Raw genomic sequence first — 21,304 nt, 5'->3', positions numbered from 1 at the left:
GAACAGGGACTAGGACGGAGAGAAAACCTGAAGATGGATCAACCAGAAAGCAATGCATTCTCACAGAGGCACAAAAAAGTGCCTCTGAAGCAGAAGATTCACCTCCACTTCTGCGTCCTTTTGAGGCAACTTTCTGAGCATCCTTTCCTCCTCCCCAGGCCGACGCTTTTTTACCTTGTTAAACTACCTGGTAGCTTTCTCCATGGGAGGCGCCTTCTTCACAGTCCTGGGACCCAGTCAAACTCGTGGCCTTCCCCGGCTTCTGCTGGGTCGACTGTGGTCGACGCCGCATGGTCTCAGACCCACTTCTCTCACGCCCTGAGGAGCGGCGGGCCCCGCAGAGCCCCTGTGCGCCCGGGCGAACGTGGCAGGAACGCAATCTCCCGCCCCCTCAGACTCTGGCACCCCGTAGCCTTTCCTCAGGCTCCACCAGTTCTCCTGTTGATGTGATGACCGACATGCAGTCCGGGCTCTGGACACTTAGACTTTAGTCCTTACCCCCGGCCCCCAAACATGGGGAAACCACACCCTCTCTGCTCCAGTCACCAGCAGCCACTCCCATTCCTTAAGTATCCATTATTGCATGTGTAGCCTACTTCTGGTTTTCATTTTTATTTAAGGTCAGTTGTTGCCTGACAACACAAACGAAAGTAACTGAATTCGAAAGACAACACTTGGAGGCGGCCCCCACTCCAGGCGCCAGCCCAGCAGCTCTCCCGAACTCCCCAGAAACTCGCGGGCGAGCAACGCCACAGCCCAGAGCGCACCCCGTAGACCCCACCGGCCCCGGGGAAGGAAGCTCTACACTCCGCCCTGCACTCCTTCCGGGCTCTGGGCCCAACCAGGCAGTCCCGGAGGCCCTGGGGCTCTGGGGCCCGGAGAAGCCCTGCCCCCCGCCGAAGCCCCGCCCTGCGCCCGAGCGCCCGCCAATGGCAGCGCGCGGTGCGGCGCGCCAAGGTGAGGCGGCGGCGCGCTGAGGGGGCGGTACGCTCAGGCTGCTCTCCCGGAGATGCCCCGCGGCTGGCGCGCTGGAGCTTCCAAGGTAGGCTCTGGGTTGGGAGTGGGTGCCGGGCCGTTTCCCGCGTTGCGGGCAAGCGGCGGGCCAGCGCGGGGCAGGCCCAGGGCTGCTGGGGTGAGAGAGCGTGGGCGTTGCGGGTAGAGGGCTAGGTGGTGGCGGGTCCCGTCTGCGCGCGTGGAGCGAGCCCGCGCAGCGGGGTGCCGCCCCCAGGTCCCGGTCTGGTCCTGGCGTGCGGGCGGGGCCCTCAGCGGCAGTACGGAAGGGGAGGGGTGGGGCCGCCGAGGGACGCAGCGGGCGGGAGCGTGTGTCCGCTGCGGAGATACTTGGCTTTACTTTTGTCTCTTTTTGATTCTGGTGTAATGCATCAAACAGCAGGTAATCCTGGCGTGGCTTTGTCAGTCTTCCCGGATAATCCCCTGTCAACTCTGCCTTTCTTCCTGCAGCACTGGGAGGGGACTGTGCGGCTGACCGCCCAGTTCTTGGACACCGCGCTGCCTCGGGGTCCAGAACGGGAGCGGGTGCCTAGGAATCGTTGGGTGAATGGTGTTTAATTGCACCTGTATCCGCGAGTGCATCCTTTTTTGTTCTGCTAATTGTGCTTGTTCTGGCACGTGTCCTTTGTCGTTTTAAAGTTCCTTCTAACTTCCTTGCTTTCAAATACGTTTGTCTCATAGTAAAACAGTTTTTAAAAAACAAACACAGGACCTCCTTTCTTGACTCTTCCCTTTACTCGAAAACTTCTGAAAAAAAAATAGTCCACATATACTGGTTCAACTTCTTTACCACTACCATGCTTTCTGGCTTCTCAAATACCATTTATTATCAGCCCACACCATCAATTTTGTGACTGGCTTTAGGGAATAAAGAAATTCATTTCAGGCACCTCTGTTTGATTATAAGATACAGCCTGATTTCAGAAGTATTAATGTATGAAAAGAAATCAAGGAAATACATAGATTTGCTAAATCCAGTGTAAGTTATTTACTTGGTCATTGGAGCATTTGACACATTGACCACTTGCTTTTATTTCTTTTGGAACATCCCTGATGTTGCTACCCTGATTGTCTTCCTGTCTTGCAACAGCTTATTTTCTTCTCTTTACTGTGTTCGTGCCATGTTCTAATTTTTGACCTTGTGCTGCTTCTCATTTTCCACATTTGCTTTGGGCAATATCATACATTGAAGTTAATTGTCACTGCTGTATAGATGACTTTCAGATCTGTATTAGATCTTTCCCTAGAGCTCAAACTTAGTGCATCACAAAATCGTCATCTCACCCTTAGTCCTCCAGGCCCTAACAGTTTCTCTTGACTTAGAAATCTTAGTAGTTTTGAATTGACGTTTATTTCTGGTCTCTTCATCTTGTCGTTTTTCAAGACTTATCAAATTTTTTTAGTAGTTGTACAGTTGTCTATTGTGTAATACGTTGCTGAAAACTGAAGCAGTTCATAGCAAATATTTATTATAGAGTTCTGAGAGTCAGGAATCTGAGAACGGCTCAACTATGTGGTTGTAGTTCAGGATCTCCCACAAGGCTGCAGTCAAATAAAGGGTCATTGGAGCTGGAGAATCCAGTTCCAAGCTCACTCACATGGTTGTTTCTTGATAGCTCCATAGGGCAGCTTACAACAGGGTCCTGGCTTTCCCAAGAGCAAGAGAGAGAGCAACAAGATATTGGCCCCCGTGTCTTTTATAGCCTACTCTCAGAAGTGACATCCCATCTGCTGTCTATTCATTACATGGACCAACCTGGTACAATGTATGAGGAGACTATAGAGGATCCCCAGGAGCTGGGGATCACAGGGCCCACCTTGGAGGCTGGCTTCCACAGTATTTCCCAGGATTTTATTTTTTGTTTTTGTCTCCCGCGGTCAGTCTCAAAGTACTTTAATGGTTGGAGTGTTGCTGTGTGATGCCAGCTAGCATGCGCTCATTCCATCTTCAGAGGTGACTTTCCCTTAGGCACTACTTTGATTATATTGTTAGTCCTCTACCTAAATCTCGTTTTACTTATTGGCTACATCATAATTTATTGCAGACTTATCCTGTGTTTAGTGCTTTATATGTATTAACCAATTTATTTGAACAGTCCTGTGAGGTAGATACCATTAGTCTTGTTTTATGGATGAGGTAACTGTGGCTCAGCAGAGAGGCTAATTTGCCTAAGGTCACAGAGCAGTTAAGGGAAGAAGCTAGGATTTATATTCAGCTAGTCTGCCCCAGACCTTGCTTTTGTTCAGGCTCTCAGCCTGTTTTTCACAGCCTCCATAATGTATCTGTGTCTTATTTCTTAACTTTACAGCTTTGTTCATTATTTATCTTATAGATGAAATGGACTACTGCTGTCACTGGACTTTCTTGCCCCTTAGTGGTAATTGCATATGTTCTTGGTTTGGAATAATGCCAGTTCTCCCATTTCTGCTGATTGAGAATTTTTTTTTTTTTTTGGGTTGGGGGGATGCAGTCTTGCTGTGTCACCCAGGCTGGAGTACAGTGGCGCAATCTCAGCTCACTGCAAGCTCCACCTCCCAGGTTCATGCCATTCTTTTGCCTTAGCCTCCCTCCCAGGTAGCTGGGACTATAGGCACCCGCCACCACACCCAGCTAATTTTTTAAAGTTTTTATTAGAGACGGGGTTTCACCGTGTTAGCCTGGATGATCTTGATCGCCTGACGTCGTGATCTGCCTGCCTCAGCCCCCCAAAGTGCTAGGATTACAGGTGTGAGCTACCGCTTCGGGCCATGAAATCTTTATCATCCATTGAGGCCCACTCCAAATCCCACCTTCCCCCAAATTATCCCAGCTGTAAATGAACTTTTTTCTTTATTTTCTTGGTTTGGAATAATGCCAATTCTCCCATTTCTGCTGATTGGAATCTTAATCATCCACTGAGGCCCACCCCAAATTTCGCCTCCCAAATTATCCCAGCTGTAAATGAACTTTCTTCTGTAGTCTGTGGAATTTTATGTAAGTAACTCTTATTACTCCGTGTCTTACATTTAGGTTTATTTGTGTCTACACCTTTATTCGCTTACAGTCTAGACATTTAAGATTAGGGACTATTTCTTCAGCCTATATTCCCCAGAGTACCTGTCATATCCCTTGTACATACTAGATACCTAATAAACATCTGATTAATTTATGAAAGGGCAACTAGTTTAGAAGATTTGCAAGTATTCTAGGTGTGAAGAAACATGAGGAAATACCCTAGTCTGAAGACTTGGGTATCAGCCTCAACGATACAGCTGAATGATTTTGCAATTTTGGACAAGCCACACAGATATATCAGGACTCTTAAGATGAAAGGTGATGTGGTCATGGACTAAAGTGGTGGAATTAGGAATAGAATGGAAAGGACTGAGTTGATAGACTACAAACAGAAGGTGAGATTTAGGCAACTGTGATTGAAAGAGGAAGAGGAGGGAACCCATGATGATTCAGGAAGTTGAACCTGTGAGAAGTGGGAAAGTCGTTTGCCACTTAACTGATGTTAGGATATATAGATATGTGGTATTTAAGACTCAAGGAGATTAAGGCAGTCAGTTGCTCAAAGGCTGGGGTATCTTAGTTCTTTCCTCACTCCCCTCCATGGGTTTCTCCTGCTCTAGCCCCTCACTATCCCTTAACATGCTGTGATTCTTCCCTTTATGCCTTGTGTTCTCCCTTACCTTATGAAGTAGCCAAGGGCGACCACATATACTCCTGTTCTTGGGCAGCAGCTTACCTTTTGAGATTTTCTTTTTTTGAGACAGAGTCTTGCTCAGCCACCCAGGCTGGAGTGCAGTGGCCCGATCTTGGCTCACTGCAACCACCGTCTCCTGGGTTCAAGTCATTCTCCTGTCTCAGCCTCCTGAGTAGCTGGGATTACAGGCACCTGCCATCATGCCCGGCTAACTTTTTTTGTACTTTAGAAGAGATGGGGTTTCACCATGTTGATCAGGCTGGTCTTGAACTCCTGACTTCAGGTAATCCACCCGCCTCGGCCTCCCACAGTGCTAGGATTACAGGTGTGAGCCACTGTGCCCACCTGGCGCCTTTTGAGATTTTCTGTTCCTCCCCAGCTGTAATACTCTCACAGCTCCTTTTACCTCATTGGGCTGAATTAGAGCTTCTGGCTCCTCCTCGCCCCGCCTTCTGCTCACTCTTTTCCACTGAAAGAAAAACTGTATCTCAGCAAGACCTTGAAAGAGAGAAATAAAGGAAGAGTACATCTTCCTGATGACACCTTCTTTCTCTAACTGTTTGGGTCCCTCTCATCACTGAAACTTCTTTTCTTTCTTTTTTTTATTTTTATTTTTTATTTTTTGAGACAGGGTCTCACTCTGTCACCTAAGCTGGAGTGCAGTGGTGTGATGTGGCTCTTTGCACCCTCGACCTCTCAGGCTTAAGCGATCCTCCCACCTCAGCCTCCCCAGTAGCTGGAACTACAGGGGTGCACCACAACACCCAGCTTGTTTTTAAATTTTTTTGGAGATGAGTCTTGCCATATTATCCAGATTAGTCTTGAACTCCTGGCCTCAAGCAGTCCTCCTTGCCTTAGCCTTCCAAAGTGCTGGGATTACAGGCATGAGCCATGGCACCCAGCCAATTTATTTTATTTCTGGTGCTTCTTGCACTAGGGCAAGCAGATGGTAGGTATTGATTAAATACAATGTACACATGAGCTTGAAGAGTACTCAAGACTGCAGGTTGAAAAGTGTTTTCTTTGTCAAGAAAGGGCAACATTTTGCCTCTTTGAAGTAGGAAAGAAGAAGCCAGTGGGGAGAGTCAGGACCTTTTAGTATCTTAGAAGGATTGGATTCCATTACAGAGTAGAGTTAGTTTCAGAGAATAGTAACTTTTCCCCCGGAGACTGTAGGGAAGAAGGAGAGCTCAGTAGATGGGAAGTTAGCTGATTTTTACGATGGCTAATTTTTTTTTCCTGGGGAAGATGTGACAACATGAGCTATGAGGCTGATATGGAGATGTCAAGAGAAGTGTGGGTATGCAACTCACATGTATGTGTGAGATTCTGTGTAGGTGTGTGTGTGTGTGAATGAATGGAGGACTAGGGAATATATAAGTGTTCAACAGTGGCCAAGGACATGTAATAAGAATAACTGGAGGGAGCTGCTATCATTTTTGGACTTTTTTCCAGTGGCGCCATGGGTTGGTGATTGGTAACCCCATGGGTTGGTAAAAGGGTAGGGGTCTTAATGCTTGAAAGGCAGCACTGAAGAAGTAGGCCATAGAGTGCAGAATGGCACGGGAACGTCATGATTGGGAGGGAGTGACTCTGATAATGTGAGTAGGACTGAAAAGTCCCAGTGAATTTTCAGATACTTAGAGCCCAGTCAGAAACTCGCTTGTGGTGCCTATGTGTGGGAAGTGCTTGTATAGTTGTTGATAGACACTTTTATTAACGTGAGATAATATATTTAGTTTTGGACATAGACATACATGGGAGAAAATCTTGACACATTGCTTCCTAGCTCTCTGAATAGGGCAGTATACCTAACATTGAGTTGTCTTTTCTTTATAAAATGGGGTTAATACCTGTATTGCTGGGTTGATGTGAGGATTAAGTGATGCGAATGCATGGAATGATATACTGAGCATATAAGCACTCAATAAATGTTGGTGATAATGAAAGCAATTAATAATGAAACACCATGATAATTAAAGAAATCATATGAGGACAAAGATAGTATACATCCTCTACTACTTTGTCTCTAGATTTCCCTGGAATTGCTGTCTTTCAGCTTGTTGAACAAGAAATAGGAAAAAGGCTCATTTTCAAGTTTTTCATTGATGGCAGGAAATTCTCATAGTTGTCTTGGTAGAAGTACCTCATGGTTCCAGTTTAGGGCCTTGATAATCTCATTGAATGATTTACTGCTGGCTCTACATCTCAGAATTAGACTACTTAGTATTGACATCTCAGTTGTCTTGTTTTTTTTTTTTTTTGGAGATGGTCTTCCTCTGTCACCCAGGCTGTGGGGCACAGGGGCACAGGGGCGCGATCATGACTCACTGCAGTCTTGAGCTCCTGGGCTGAAGGGATCCTCCCATTTTGGCCTCCCGAGTAGCTGGGACCACAGGCCATGCCACTGTGCCTGGCTAATATTTAAGTTTCTTTTGTAGAGATAGGGTCTTGCTGTGTTGCTGAGGCTGGTTTTGAATTCCTGGCCTCAAGCCATTCTTTCTCCTTGGCCTCCCAAAGTGCTGGGATTACAGCGGGAACCCCTGTGCCTGGCCTAGAGGTTGTCTTATTCCTCAAACCAAAGGGAAGGAGAGCTTTATATTGAAAACTTTCTATATGTTAAGCACTTTGCATAGAGTACCTTACTTAAGGGAAAACATGTTTTCTTTTTAGTCAAAATAATACATGTTTATAGGTAAGTTAAAATACTACAAAAAAGTTTATTGTAAAACCCAGCGGTCCCTTGCACATCTCATTCCATTTGTTTTAATTGAGATAATTGTAAATTCACAGACAATTGTGAGTAATATGGAGAATAATTGTTTTATAAACTAATTCTGGAGGCTGGGCCTTGCTAGATCAAAGTGTTGACAGATTTCATGTCTGGTGAGGGCCTGCTTTCTGGTTAATAGACAGCCGTATTCTCACCATGTCTTTATATGGTGGAAGAGGTAAAGGAGCTCTCCAAGGTCTCTTTTATAAGGACATCAATCCCATAACTTCTAATCACCCAGCAAAGGCCCCAGCTCCTAATACGATCACCTCAGGGGTTAGGATTTCAACAAATACATTTTGGGGAGGCATAAACATCAGGCCATAGCAATTCTGTGCAGTTTTATCACATGTAGGTTCTGTAGGTTTGTGTATCCACCACCACAGTCAAGTTACTGTCCATCAGCACAAGGATCTCTTTTATAATCACAGTCACTCACTTCCAGTAACTCCCTCCCCTAATTACTAGAAAAAAATTTGTCATTTAAAGCATGTTACATAAATGGAATCACGTAGTATGTAACCTTTTGAGGTTGTTGTTGTTTTTTTTCTTTTGAGATGGAGTTTTACTCTTGTTGCCCCAGCTGGAGTGCAATGGCATGATCTCGGCTCACTGTAACCTATGCTCCCTGGGGTCAAGTGATTCTCCTGCCTCAGCCTCCCGAGTAGCTGGGATTACAGGCATGCATTACCACACCTGGCTAATTTTGTATTTTTAGTAGAGATGGGGTTTCACCATGTTGGTCAGGTTGGTCTCAAACTCCTGACCTCAGGTGATCTGCCCGCCTCGGCCTCCCAAAGTGCTGGTTGAGCCACCATGCCTGGTCTGAGGTTTTTTTTTTAAATACAATATCAAACTCTCATGATTTATCCAAGTTGTTGTGAATATCAGTAGTTTCTTTTTGTTTTGTTTTTGTTTGTTTTTTTGAGTTGGAGTCTCGCTCTCTTGCCCAGGCTGGAGTGCAATAGCGCAATTTCACCTCACTGCAACTTTCTGCCTCCCCAGTTCAAATGATTCTGCTGCCTCAGCCTTCTGAGTAGATGATACTACAGGCACCCGCTGCCATGCCCGGCTAATTTTTTGTATTTTAGTAGAGACACGGTTTCACCTTGTTGCCCAGGCTGGTCTTGAACTCCTGAGCTCAGGCAATGCAATCCACCTGCCTCGGCCTCCCAAAGTGCTAGGATTACAGGCGTGAGCCACCGTGCCCAGCCAGTAGTTTCTTTCTTTTAATTGCTGAATAGTGTTCCATATAATGGACATACCAGAGTTTGGATTAACATTTATTATTGAAGGACCTCTAGACTGTTTTCAGATTTTGGTTATTGCACATAAAACTGCTATAAACATTTGTGTACAAGTTTTTGTGTGAATGTAAGTTTTCATTTCTCTGAGATAAATGCCTAAGTGTGTAATTACCAGAACCTATGGTAATTTGATGTTTAGCTCTATAAGAAAGTGACAAACTTTTCGAAAGTGGTTGTATCTGTATAATTTTACAGTCTCATTGGCAATGTTGTTACTCAGTTTTATAGATAATAAAATCCACCTTTTTAAAGTGGAAAATCCAGTGGTTTCTAGTATATTTACAGAGTTGTACAAACATTCCTAATTGTAGAATATTTTCATGACCCCAAAAAGAAACCCCATAGTTATTACTAGTCACTCTCCATTCTCTCTTCCCTCATCCATTGGCAACCACTAAGCTACTTTCGGTGTGTATGGATTTGCCTATTCTGGACATTTCACATAAAGTGTGGTCATTTTGTGACTGGCTTCTTTCATTAAGCGTAATGTTTTCCAGGTTTATACATGTTGTTGCATGTATCAGTACTTCATTCCTATTTATTTTGAATAAATTTTTCATTGCATGGACATACTGCATTTTAAAAATCCATTTATTAGTTGATAGACGTTTGGATTATTTCCTCTTTTGGGCTGTTAAGAATAATGTTGCTTTGAACATCTTTTTTTTTAAATTTAGATGAAGTCTCACTATATTGCCCAGGCTGTTCTCAAACTCCTGGGCTCAAGAGATCCTCCCATCTCAGCTTCCCAAGGTGTTGGGATTACAGCCGTGAGCCACCATGCCTGGCCTGCGTTGAACATTTGTGTATGTGTTTTTATGTAGACCTAAGTTTTTTTTCTCTAGCAGTGGAATTTTTGGGTCACATAATAACTGTATGTTTACATTTTGGATAACTTAAAATTTTCCAAAGTGGTTGCACCTTTTACAGTCTCAACAGCAAGGAATGAATATTCTAATTTTGCCACATTCTTGCTAACACTTGCCATTGCCTTAATGGTTGTGAAGTGTTACCTCACTGTGGTTTGGTTTGCAGTTCTCTAATGAGGTTGAGTATCTTTTCGTGTGCTTATTGGGCATTTCTGTATCTTCTTGAAGAAATGTTTATTCAGCGTATTTGGCTGCATTTTCATTGGGTTATTTGCCATTTTATTGTTTAATCATGAGTTCTTTAAAATTCTGTATACTGTTCCCCTATAAGATGCATGATTTGCAGATATTTTCTCCCATTCTTTGGGTTTGCTTTTCATTCTCTTATTGAAGTACAAATGTTTTGAATAATTTTGATGAGGTCCAATTTGTTTTTTCTTTTGTTGCTTGTGCTTTTTGGTGTCATGTCTAATAAATCATTGCCTAAACCAAGGTCACAAAGATTTATTCCTATGTTTTCTTCCAAGGGTTATAGTTTTAGCTCTTACATTTAGGTCTGTGATTCATTCAGAGTTAATTTTTCTACACACTGAGATAGGGATACAACTTCATTCTTTTGGATGTGGATACCCAGTTGTCTCAACACTCTTTGTTGAAAAAATTGTTCTTTGTCCTTGAATTGTCTTGGCACTTTTTTGTTTTAATTGAAAATCAGTTGACCATAAAAGTAAAGGTTTGTTTCTGGCTTATGAATTCTATTCCACTGATCTCCATGACTCCCTTTATTTTAGTACCATCCTGTTTTAATTACTGTAACTTGGCAGTGTCGAAATTAGAAGTGTGAGTTTCTGACTTGTTTTCTGTTTTGAGATTTTTTAAACTGTTTTGGGTTTGTTGCATTCCCATATGAATAATAGCAGCTTGTCAGTTTCTGCAGAAAGCCATCTGGGATTTTGATTGGGTTGAATATATAGACAAATTGGAGAATATTATCATCTTACCAATATTATTTCCTGTGAGCATGGGTTGTCTTTTTCATTTATTTAGATCTTCTTTAATTTCTAGCTATGTTTTACAGTTTTCAGTGAAAAAGTCCTGTACTTCTTTGGTTAAATTTATTCCTAGGAGTTTTATTCTTTTTGATGCTATTTTGAATGCAGTTCTACTGGCACATGCTACTGCGCCTGGCTAATACTTTTTGTTAATTTTTTGGTAGAGATGGAGTCTCACTGTGTTGCCCAGGCTGGTTTCACATTCCTGGGCTCAAGAGATGCTCCTGTTTTGGCCTCCCAAAGCTCTGGGATTATAGGCATGAGCCAACCGCACCCAGCTCAATTGGTTTTTTAAAATATTGAGATTGTATCCTGCAACTTTGCTGAACTCATTTATTGGTTCTAATAGTTGTTTGGGTTTTCTGGGGTGTGGATTCCTTAGTATTTCCTATGTACAAGATCATGCAGCTAGGCATGGTGGCTCACACCAGTAATCCCAGCACTTTGGGAGGCTGAGGCAGGTGGATCACTTGAGCGTAGGAGTTCGAGACCAACCTGGGCAACATGGTGAAACTTAGTCTCTACAAAAAACACAAAAATTAGCAGGATGTGGTGGCTCATGCCTGTGGTCCCAGCTACTCGGGAGGCTGAGGCAAGAGGATTGCTTGAGCCGAGGAGGTAGAAGCTTCAGTGAGCCATAATCGTGCTACTGCACTCCAGCCTGGGCAACAGAGTGAGAGTCTCTCTCCCCCCGCCCCCCTCAAAATAGAATCTTGCTCTGCCACCCAGGCTGGAGTGCAGTGGCACCATCTCAGCTCACTGCAACCTCTGCCTCCTGGGTTCAAGTGATTCTTCTGCTTCAGCCTCCTGAGTAGTTGGGTTAGAGGCATGTGCCACCATGCCTGGTTAATTTTTGTATTTTTAGTAGAGACGGGCTTTCACCATATTGGCCGGGCTGGTGTCAAACTCCTGACGTTGTGATCCGCCTACCTTGGCCTCCCAAAGTTCTGGGATTACAGGTGTGAGCCACCGCACCCGGCCAACCATGTCTCTTAAAAAAAAAAAAAAAAAAGGAAAGAAAACAAACAAAATACCATGCTGTTTGTCAGTAGACATAATTTTACTACTTCCAATTTAGACATCTTTTATTTCTTCTCCTTGCCATGGCTAGAACCTCCAGTCAAATATTGAATGTAAATGGGAAGAGTTGACATCCTTTCTTGTTCTTTCTTTTAGGGATAAAGCATCCAATATTTGACTATTCTGTATAATGTTAGCTGTGGGTTCTTTGTATATAGGTTTTTATCAGGTTGAGGAAATAACCTTCTATCGCTAGTTTGTTGAGAGTTTGTACCGTTGAATAGTTGTTGGCCTTTGTCAGTTGCTTTTCCTACATCTAATTGAGACAATCCTGTGGTTTTTATCCTTTATTTTGTTAATATAACATATGACATTGATTGAATTTTGAATATTACATCAACTTTGTATTCCTGGGAAAAATGTCTATTGGTTATAGTGTATAATTCTTTGTATATGTTGCTGGATTCAGTTTGCTAGTATTTTATTCAGGATTTTTGCATCTATATTCATAAACAGTTTTGCTCTGTGCTTCCTTGTTATGTTTTGGTTTTATCAGGGTAATACTGGTTTCATGGTGTGAATTAGGAAGTATTCCCTCTTCTGTATTTTGGAAGAGTTTCTGAAGGATAGATACTGTTTCTTAAAATGTTATAAATCACCATTGTAGCCCTCTGAGCTTCCGCTTTTCTTTGTAGGAAGTTTTGAAGTTTCTGATTCAGTCTCTTTATTTGTTATAGCTCTCTGATCAGTTGTTTATTTCTGAGTCAGTTTTGCTAGTTTGTCTTTCTAGGAATTTGTTCAATTTATTTTAGTTCTTTAATTTGTTGGTATGTAGTTCATATTATTTCCTTATAATGTTCTCTGTAATCTTTTGGGTTTCTCCAAAATTGGTAGTGCTTCCTCACTTTCTTTTATTCCTGAGTTTTGTAGTTTGAATCTTCTCTTCCCCACCCCTAAACCTCCTTGGTCAGCCTAGCTTGTCAATTTTGCTGATCTTTTCGAGGAGCTAACTTTTAGTTTTTTTTGTTGTTGTTGTTATGTTCTTTGTTGTTTTTCTATTCTCTGTGTCATTTATTTCTGCCAGATGGAAGTTTAAGTTACTGACTAAAGATCTTTCTTCTTTTTAAATATAGTCATTTACAGCTACAGATTTCTCAGTAAGTACTGCTTTAGCTGCATCTATAGGTTTTGGTGTATTTTGTTGTCATTCCTTTTAAAGTTATCTTCTAATTTTCTCATGATTTCTTTTTTTGATCTCTTGGCTGTTTAGGAGTGTGTTTAATGTTCGCATACTTGTGAATTTTCATTTTATTTTTATTGTAAGGTTTAAATTTCGTTCTATTATTATCTAAGAACGGTATTACTGTAGTATTACTATGATTTCACTCCTTTTAAATTTATCGAAGCTTGAGTTATGGCCTAACATATGGTCTGTTGTGGAGAATGTTTCATGTTTACATTAGAAGAATGTATATTCTGCTGTTCCTTGGGGTAGGGGGTTGTCTTCATGGTTTCTGTCAAGAATGCAGTTGTTACGATTATTGAGGATCCTTTGTATATGAAGAGTCATTTTCTTTAACTACTTTCATAGTTTTTTCTGTTTTTCACCAGTTGACGTGGTATGTTTAGGGTGGATCTCTTTAGGTCTTATGCAGTTTGGAGTTTAAAATTTTAAGCTTCTTGGTTGCATAATGTTTCATCAAATTGAGGAAGCATTTTGGGCTTTGTTTCCTCAAATATTCTTTCTACCTCTCTCTCCCCTTCCTTCCGAGACTCTTATTATGCATATATTTGTGTGTCTGATGGTGCCCCACAGGTCTCTGAGGCTCTGTTCGTTTTTCTTTATGCCCTTTTTTTCTTGTTTCTCAGCTTGGATAATCTCGTTTGTCTGATTTAAAGTTTGTGAATTCCTTTTTTTTTTTGCCAGGCCAAATTTTGATTTCAGGTGAATTCTTCATTTCAGTTACTGTAGTTTTCAACTCCTGAATTTGTATTTGGTTCTGTCTTTTTATAATTTCTGTGTCTTTCTGGATATTCTGTATTTGGTGAGGCATTTTTATAATTTTCTTCACTTTTTGGATATAGTTTATGTCTTTGAATATGTTTATAGTAAGTGATTTAAAGTCATTGTCTAGTGAGTCCAAGTTCTGGCTCCTCTCAGGGACATTTTCTCTTGACTGCATTTTTTCCTTTTCATGCTCTCCTGTTTCTTCATGTGTGTTATAATTTTTTTTTTTTTTTTTTTGAGACAGTCTCACCACGATGCCCAGGCTGGAGTGCAGTGACGTGATCTCAGTTCACTGCAACCTCTGCCTCCCGGGTTCAAGCGATTCTCCTGCCTGAGTCTCCTGAGTAGCTGGGATTATAGGCCTGCATCACCACGCTGGGCTAATTCTTGTATTTTTTTTTCTTTTCTTTTTTGAGACGGAGTCTTGCTCTGTTGCTCAGGCTGGAGTGCAATGGCGCGATCTCAGTTCACTGCAACTTCCGCCTCCTGGGTTCAAGTGATTTCCTGCCTCAGACTCCTGAGTAGCTGGGATTAAAGCCATGTGCCACCACACCTGGCTGATTTTTGTATTTTTAGTAGAGACGGGCTCTCACCATGTTGGCCAGGCTCGTCTCCAACTCCTGGTCTCGAGTGATACACCTGCCTTGCCAGCCTCCGAAAGGGCTGGGATTATAGGCATGAGCCACCTTGCCTGGCCTATAATTTTTGCTTGAAAACTGGACGTTTTAAATAGTGTGAGGTGACGACCCTGGATATTAAATTCTCCCATCCCCTCCCCAGGGTTTCTGTTTGTTATTGGTGCTAAAATTTTGTTTAATGATTTTACTAGATGAAGTTTGTAAAGTTCGTGTTGCCTGTTGTGTGTAGCTAATGAAGATGTTTTGTGTTTCGTTTAGTTGTCTGTGGATTATTGGATAGAGATTACCTTAAATGCTTTGAGCCAGTAAGTCTGTTATCTTTTATGGAGAGACTCTGTTGAGACATATGCTTTGGCAGTTTGTAATGCCAGTTTAACCTTCATTTCCTCCTTGTGCAGAGCCTCGAGATGATCTAGAGTTCAGAGGTTAGGGCCTTTTCAGTTTTTTCCTGGGCATGCGCATAGTGATGCAGGGTTTTTTGCTCCTTAGTTCAGCTAAAATCCGGATTCTTATCTCATGAGCAGGAAAAATTACGCACGCGGCCACATTGAAAGGTGAGGAGAGCAGTATTTATGAAAAGAAAGCTCTCAGTGGAAGAAAGGGGGTCTTGCCAACAGGCTCCCACCTCACAGATTGAATACCAGGCCACCCCACATGAGCTGAAGAGGCCAGGCTCCTCCCTGCCCCCACCCATTGCCATAAGACGTGAATTCCCGTTGGCTCTACCCCATTCTCCCAGTTTGCAGGTTGGGCCTTAGTCTGAGCCACTCCACATTGATTTATTTCCCTTACTGTGCATGTGTTAAGGGATGGAATTTTTCACCATGGGCATGTTTAGGCAAGCCCCAGTGCACAATGACATGGGTGGCATTTGGCTGTCTCCTGTCTCTATCATAATTAATATTATGTTTTCCTAGCGAATTGATCCTTTTATCATTATGCATTCTCTCTCTTTCTAGTAATTACCTTTGCTTTCAAGTCTACTCTATTAGATGTTAATACAGTTATTCCTGCTTTTTTGATCAATGTTTGCCTGGTATAATTTTTTCCATTCTTTTACTTTCATCCTCCCTATAATGTCGAATTTGAACTTAGCTTCTTCAAAACAGCATACGATTGGTTTATGATCTTGGCTCACTGCCACCTCTGCCTCCCAGGCTCAAACTGTCCTCCCACTTCAGCTTCCCGAGTAGCTGGGACCACAGATGCGCACCACTATACCCAGATAATGTTTGTACTTTTGGTAGAGACGAGGTTTCACCATGTTGCTGAGACTAGTTTCGAACTTGTGAGCTGAAGTGATTCTCCCACCTCAGCCTCCCAAAGTGCTGGGATTACAGGCTTGAGCTACCTCGCCCAGCCTGTTTAAGAGAATTACTGATATTGTTAGTGCTCAAGTCAGCCATCTTATTTTTACACCTCTGAGCTCTGTCTTGTTTCTTTTTTTTGCCTTCTTGGGGTTAAACAAGTTCAGGGTTCCATCTGTTTTTTTTTTTTTGGACACAGAGTCTCGCACTGTCGCCCAGGCTGGAGTGCAGTGGCACGACCTTGGCTCACTGTAAGCTCCACCTCCCGAGTTCACGCCATTCTCCTGCCTCAGCCTCCCGAGTAGCTGGGACTATAGGCGCCCGCTACCACATCTGGCTAATTTTTTGTATTTTTAGTAGAGATGGGGTTTCACCGTGTTAGCCAGGATGGTCTTGATCTCCTGACCTTGTGATCCACCCGCCTCGGCCTCCCAAAGTACTGGAATTACAGGCATGAGCCACAGCACCTTGCCAGGATTCCATTGTTATTCCTTTTTTTTTTTTTTTTTTTTTTTTGAGACACGGTCTCTCTCTATTACCCAGACTGGAGTTCAGTGGCACAGTCACAGCTCACTGCAGCCTTGACCTCCTGGGCTGAAGCAATCCTCCCACCTTAGCCTCCTAAGTAGTTGGGACCAGAGGCACATGCTACCACACCTGGCTGATTTTTGTAATTTTTGTAGAAAGAGGGTTCTGCCATGTTGCCCAGGCTGGTCTTGAATTCCTAGGCTCAAGCAATCTGCCAGCCTCAGCCTCCCAACATTCTGGGATAATAGGTGTGAGCCACTGTGCCTGACCTATTCCTTTTTTTTTGAGACGGAGTCTCGCTCTGTCGCCCAGGCTGGAGTGCAGTGGTGCAACCTCGGCTCTCTGCAAGCTCCACCTCCCAGGTTCACGCCATTCTCCTGCCTCAGCCTCCCAAGTAGCTGGGACTACAGGTGCCTGCCACCACGCCCGGCTAATGTTTTATAGTTTTAGTACAGACAGGGTTTCACTGTGTTAGCCAGAATGATCTCGATCTCCTGGCCTTGTGATCCCCCTGCCTCGGCCTCCCAAAGTGCTAGGATTACAGATGTGAGCCATCGCACCTGGCCCCCCCCCTTTTTTTTTTGAGATGGAGTCTCTCTCTGTTTCCCAGGCCGGAGTACAGTGGCACGATCTCAGCTCACTGCAACCTCTGCCTCCCGGGTTCAAGCAATTCTCCTGTCTCAGCCTCCCAAGTAGCTGGATTACAGGCGCCTGCCACCATGCCCGGCTAATTTTTGTATTTTTAGTAGAGATGGGGTTTCATGTGGGTCAGGCTGGTCTCAAACTCCTGACCTCAAGTGATCTGCCTGCCTTGGCCTCCCAAAGTGCTGGGATGGCGTCTCTCTCTGTCACCCAGGCTGGAGTCCAGTTGCGCGATCTTGGCTCACTGCAACCTCCGCCTCCTGGGTTCAAGCAATTTTCTGCCTCAGCCTCCTGTGGGATTACAGGCGCCGCCACCACACCCAGCTAATTTTTGTATTTTTAGTAGAGATGGGGTTTCACCACCTTGGCCAGGCTGGCCTTGAACTCCTGACCCTGTGATCCACCTACCTCAGCCTCCCAAAGTGCTGGGATTACAGGCATGAGCCACTGCGCCGGGCTGCCTCAGAATTTTAAGGCCTTGCTCTGCTGTCTTCTAACATCCATGTTGCTTTAAATGACCCAACTTAATTAAAATATAAGTGGGGATGGGATTGGAGCTGGGGATATTCAAGGCCCACAGATGTATTTGGGAAAAGTAGGTTAAAACTTATTTCAATACGATTACATAAAAATCCTGTTGCATCATATGGATAATGATCAGACAATGTCATGGGTTGAGGTGGAGGGAGAAAAAAGTATGGGTGTGTGGAAGAAATAGGATGTAGAGAAAGTTAGGGAAGAAAGCATATCGAGTAGTTAGGTCGTTTTCACATGTCTTCGTTTACTCTTAAATTTATAGTTAAGTATCATTGCCTTTTCACATTATTTCATTTAAAATGCTCATTTGCTTCTAACTACTGCTCATACTTTTTGGAAACTAGCAACTCTCCGTTATAGGTGTTTAATGTTTTCATGTAACCAGCAGGGGGAGCACGTACTCATGTTCTTTTGGAACAGGGACTCAAGCCAGAGAAATAGATTTCACTATGTGCCAATTAGAACAGTTTTTTTTTTTTTTTCCTTTGAGACCGAGTCTCGCTCTTTCGCCCAGGGTGAAGTGCAGTGGGGCTGTCTCGGCCCACTGCAAGCCCCACCTCCCGGGTTCACGCCATTCTCTTGCCTTAGCCTCTTTAGTAGCTGGGACTACAAGGCGCCTGCCGCTATGCCCGGCTAACTTTTTGTATTTTTAGTAGAGATGGGGTCGATCTCCTGACCTCGTGATCCGCCCGCCTTGGCCTCCCAAAGTGCTGGGATTACGTGCGTGAGCCACCGCGCCCATCCTAGAACAGTTTTAAACAATTGTTCACAATACTAATCATAGAAATAATACACAGGGATTGTGGAGTTGCTAGAAAATAAAGACTATAATAGAAAATATCCCCCATAGGCCGGGCACAGTGGCTCACGCCTGTAATCCCAGCACTTGGGGAGACCCAGGCGAGTGGATCACGAGGTCAGGAGATCGAGACCATCCTGGCTAACACGGTGAAACCCCATCTCTACTAAAAATACAAAAAATTAGCCGGGCGTGGTGGTGGGCACCTGTAGTCCCAGCTACTCGGGAGGCTGAGGCAGGAGAATGGCGTGAAACCGGGAGTGGGAGCTTGCAGTGAGCCTAGATTGTGCCACTATGCTCCGGCCTGGGTGAGAGAGCGAGACTCAGTCTCAAAAAAAAAAAAAGGGCGGGCGCGGTGGGCTCAAGCCTGTAATCCAGCGACGATTGGAGGCCGAGTACGGGCCGATCACGAGGTCAAGGAGGATCCCGAGACCCATCCTGGCGTAACACGGAAACCCCGTCCGTACTAAAAAATACAAAAAATCTAGCCGGCGAGGTGGCGGCGCCTGTAGTCCCAGGCTACTCGGAAGCGGGCATGAGAATGGCGTAAACCCGGGAGGCGAGCTTGCAGTGAGCTGAGATCCGGCCACTGCACTCCAGCCCGGCCGACAGAGCGAGACTCCGTCTCAAAAAAAAAAAAAAAAAAAGAAAGAAAGAAAGAAAATAAAATATCCCCATAAACCATAAAACCTATAATCAGCAAAACATAAGCATTTGATATATAAGCATTTGGATCTGTTTCCCTGCACATGTTTTTATACAAATGCGTATATTATTTAAAAATTTATACATTGTTATTTTAAATTAGTGTCATTAGTTTTAGCATGGATGTGTTATTTGAAAAATAGGAAAGAATAATATTTTCCATGCTGATGAAATCAAAAGCAGAGTATGCATTCTTATGTGTAAGTAAGATTTCCATTGGCTTTGCGTATATTTTTGTTTTAGTTTCCGTTCTTACAATGAGTAGAATCTCTGTATAAATAAAATATTTTATTATTTTAAATAAAAGGAGCAGAATACAACACTATTTTACAGTTATAACTGGAAGAAAATGTCTAATCAGAAGACTCAAATAGGGTAGGAAAACATTAAAATAGTTATGTCAGGTTGGTAGCTGGGTGCCCCATACGTAATTTTGTATTTAGTAAATATTTTTGGAATGTGAACGAATAGTGAGACCTTGATGACTTTTTTCTATTTATTTATTTTTTTAAATTTTCTGTGTGTGTGTGTGTTTTTGTTGTTGTTGTTGTTTGAGACTGGAACTTGTTTCTGTTGCCCCGGCTGGAGTACAGTGGCATGATCGCAGCTCACTGCAGCCTGGGTCTCCTGTGCTCAGGCAGTCCTTCTGCCTCAGCACCCTGAGTAGCTGGAACTACAGGAACACGCCACCATGCCTGGCTAGTTTTTGTATTTATTTTTTGGGCAGATGGACTTTTGCCATGTTCCCCAGGCTAGTCTCAAACTCTGGGGCTCGAGTGATCTGCCTGCCTTGGCCTCCCAAAGTGCTGGGGTTACAGGCCTGAGCCACCATGCCTTGCCTGTTATAATGTTAAGAGAATAAATAAAGAAGGTGTAATTTCTGTAAATATTTAGACACACATGAATAATTTCTTTGAAAGTTACCTGTCCAGTTTGTTTATATTCTGTACTTGTTAAATGCTATGACCAAGGAAAAGCAGTGTACAATATTGTCTGTCCAAATGCTAGTTTATTTATGGAAAAAAGCGAAACTTACTTTGTGCTTGAGTTTTGTATGTACTTTTACCAAGATCTTGAAAATATTACTCTTTGTACATTACTCTGTAAGACCTTCCTTATTTCAAACCAGTTTATTGAATTTCATGTTCAGTTCTTTGTCATTTACACATTAATAAAATGTAGGTAACAAATATACTTGTACATCTATAATGTAGAGAAATACAGTAACCAAGGGGAAGCAGAATAAAAAAACTAAAGAAAAAAATAACCAAAGAGAAAGCAGTTTTGATGGGAAGGCTAGTAAAGAATTTGCAATGGTTAGAAATATAAAATATTCGGCCGGGCGCGGTGGCTCAAGCCTGTAATCTCAGCACTTTGGGAGGCCGAGACGGGCGGATCACGAGGTCAGGAGATCGAGACCATCCTGGCTAACACGGTGAAACCCCGTCTCTACTAAAATACAAAACTAGCCGGGCGAGGTGGTGGGCGCCTGTAGTCCCAGCTACTCCGGAGGCTGAGGCAGGAGAATGGCGTAAACCCGGGAGGCGGAGCTTGCAGTGAGCTGAGATCTGGCCACTGCACTCCAGTCTGGGCGACAGAGCGAGACTCCGCCTCAAAAAAAAAAAAAAAAAAAAAAAAAAAAAAAGAAGAAATATAAAATATTCAAGTGGATAACTCTATGTATAAGGCTGCTGGAGAAGGGAGTGAGCAAGCTAGATGGTGTCAAGGTGAGGGACAGATTTTTATGGTGTTTAGTGTTAGAAGCTTGAACATGATTGAATGGTGGACTTAGTGATGGAACTGGTTAAAGTGGAGGGGATTGGAATCCTGATTGCTGTGTCTCATGATCAGCACCCTGTTCTTCTGTTCAGGATTTCCTTTTTATTGCTTCAAACCACTGGATGTAAGGCATTATGAGTTTCTTCCTCAGCCTTTTTTTTTTCTTCTCAAGACAGAGTTTCACTCTTGTTTCCTAGGCTGGAGAGCAATGGCACAGTCTTGGCTCACCGCAGCCTCCACCTCTCGTGTTGAAGTATTTCTCCTGCCTCAGCCTCCCAAGTAGCTGGGATTACAGGCATGCACCACCACACCTGGCTAATTTTGTATTTTTAGTAGAGACGAGGTTTCTCTATGTTGGTCAGGCTGGTCTCGAACTCCTGACCTCAGGTGATCCGCCCGACTCAGCCTCCCAGAGTGCTGAGATTACAGTGCCTGGACAGGCTTTTTTTTTTTTTTTTTTAAACTTACCAAAGTTTGTGATATTTTTACTGTTTTACCCAACATTATATACTCCAATAAAGAAATTTCAGGCGTGCACAGAGAAGCTGTGGTTTTGAATTAGATCCTGAGGATCTAGATTTTGTGTTTAATTTACCTGTTACAGATTGAATTCTTTTTTTTTTTTTTTTTTTTTTTTTTT

At 43.3% G+C, this 21,304-nt stretch overlaps 1 protein-coding gene across 1 annotated transcript in view; it reads left to right on the top strand.

Annotated features, from left to right (window-relative positions):
* Window positions 1–290: 290 nt before the first annotated feature.
* LOC108520139 (DNA repair-scaffolding protein-like) overlaps window positions 291–21,304 on the top strand; it is a 182,714-nt gene continuing 161,700 nt past the window's right edge. Inside the window, exons 1-2 of the mRNA XM_017859416.1 lie at window positions 291–463; window positions 846–1,042. Of these exons, the coding sequence (XP_017714905.1) occupies window positions 291–463; window positions 846–1,042 (370 nt within the window). The remainder of the gene's footprint in view (window positions 464–845; window positions 1,043–21,304) is intronic.

This window comes from Rhinopithecus bieti, unplaced genomic scaffold, assembly GCF_001698545.2.
Source record: "Rhinopithecus bieti isolate Rb0 unplaced genomic scaffold, ASM169854v2 scaffold_50752, whole genome shotgun sequence".
NCBI classification, from domain to species: Eukaryota; Metazoa; Chordata; class Mammalia; order Primates; family Cercopithecidae; genus Rhinopithecus; species Rhinopithecus bieti.
The sequence above is the reverse complement of the archived record's forward strand: the minus strand, read 5'-3'. Positions and strand labels throughout refer to the sequence as shown.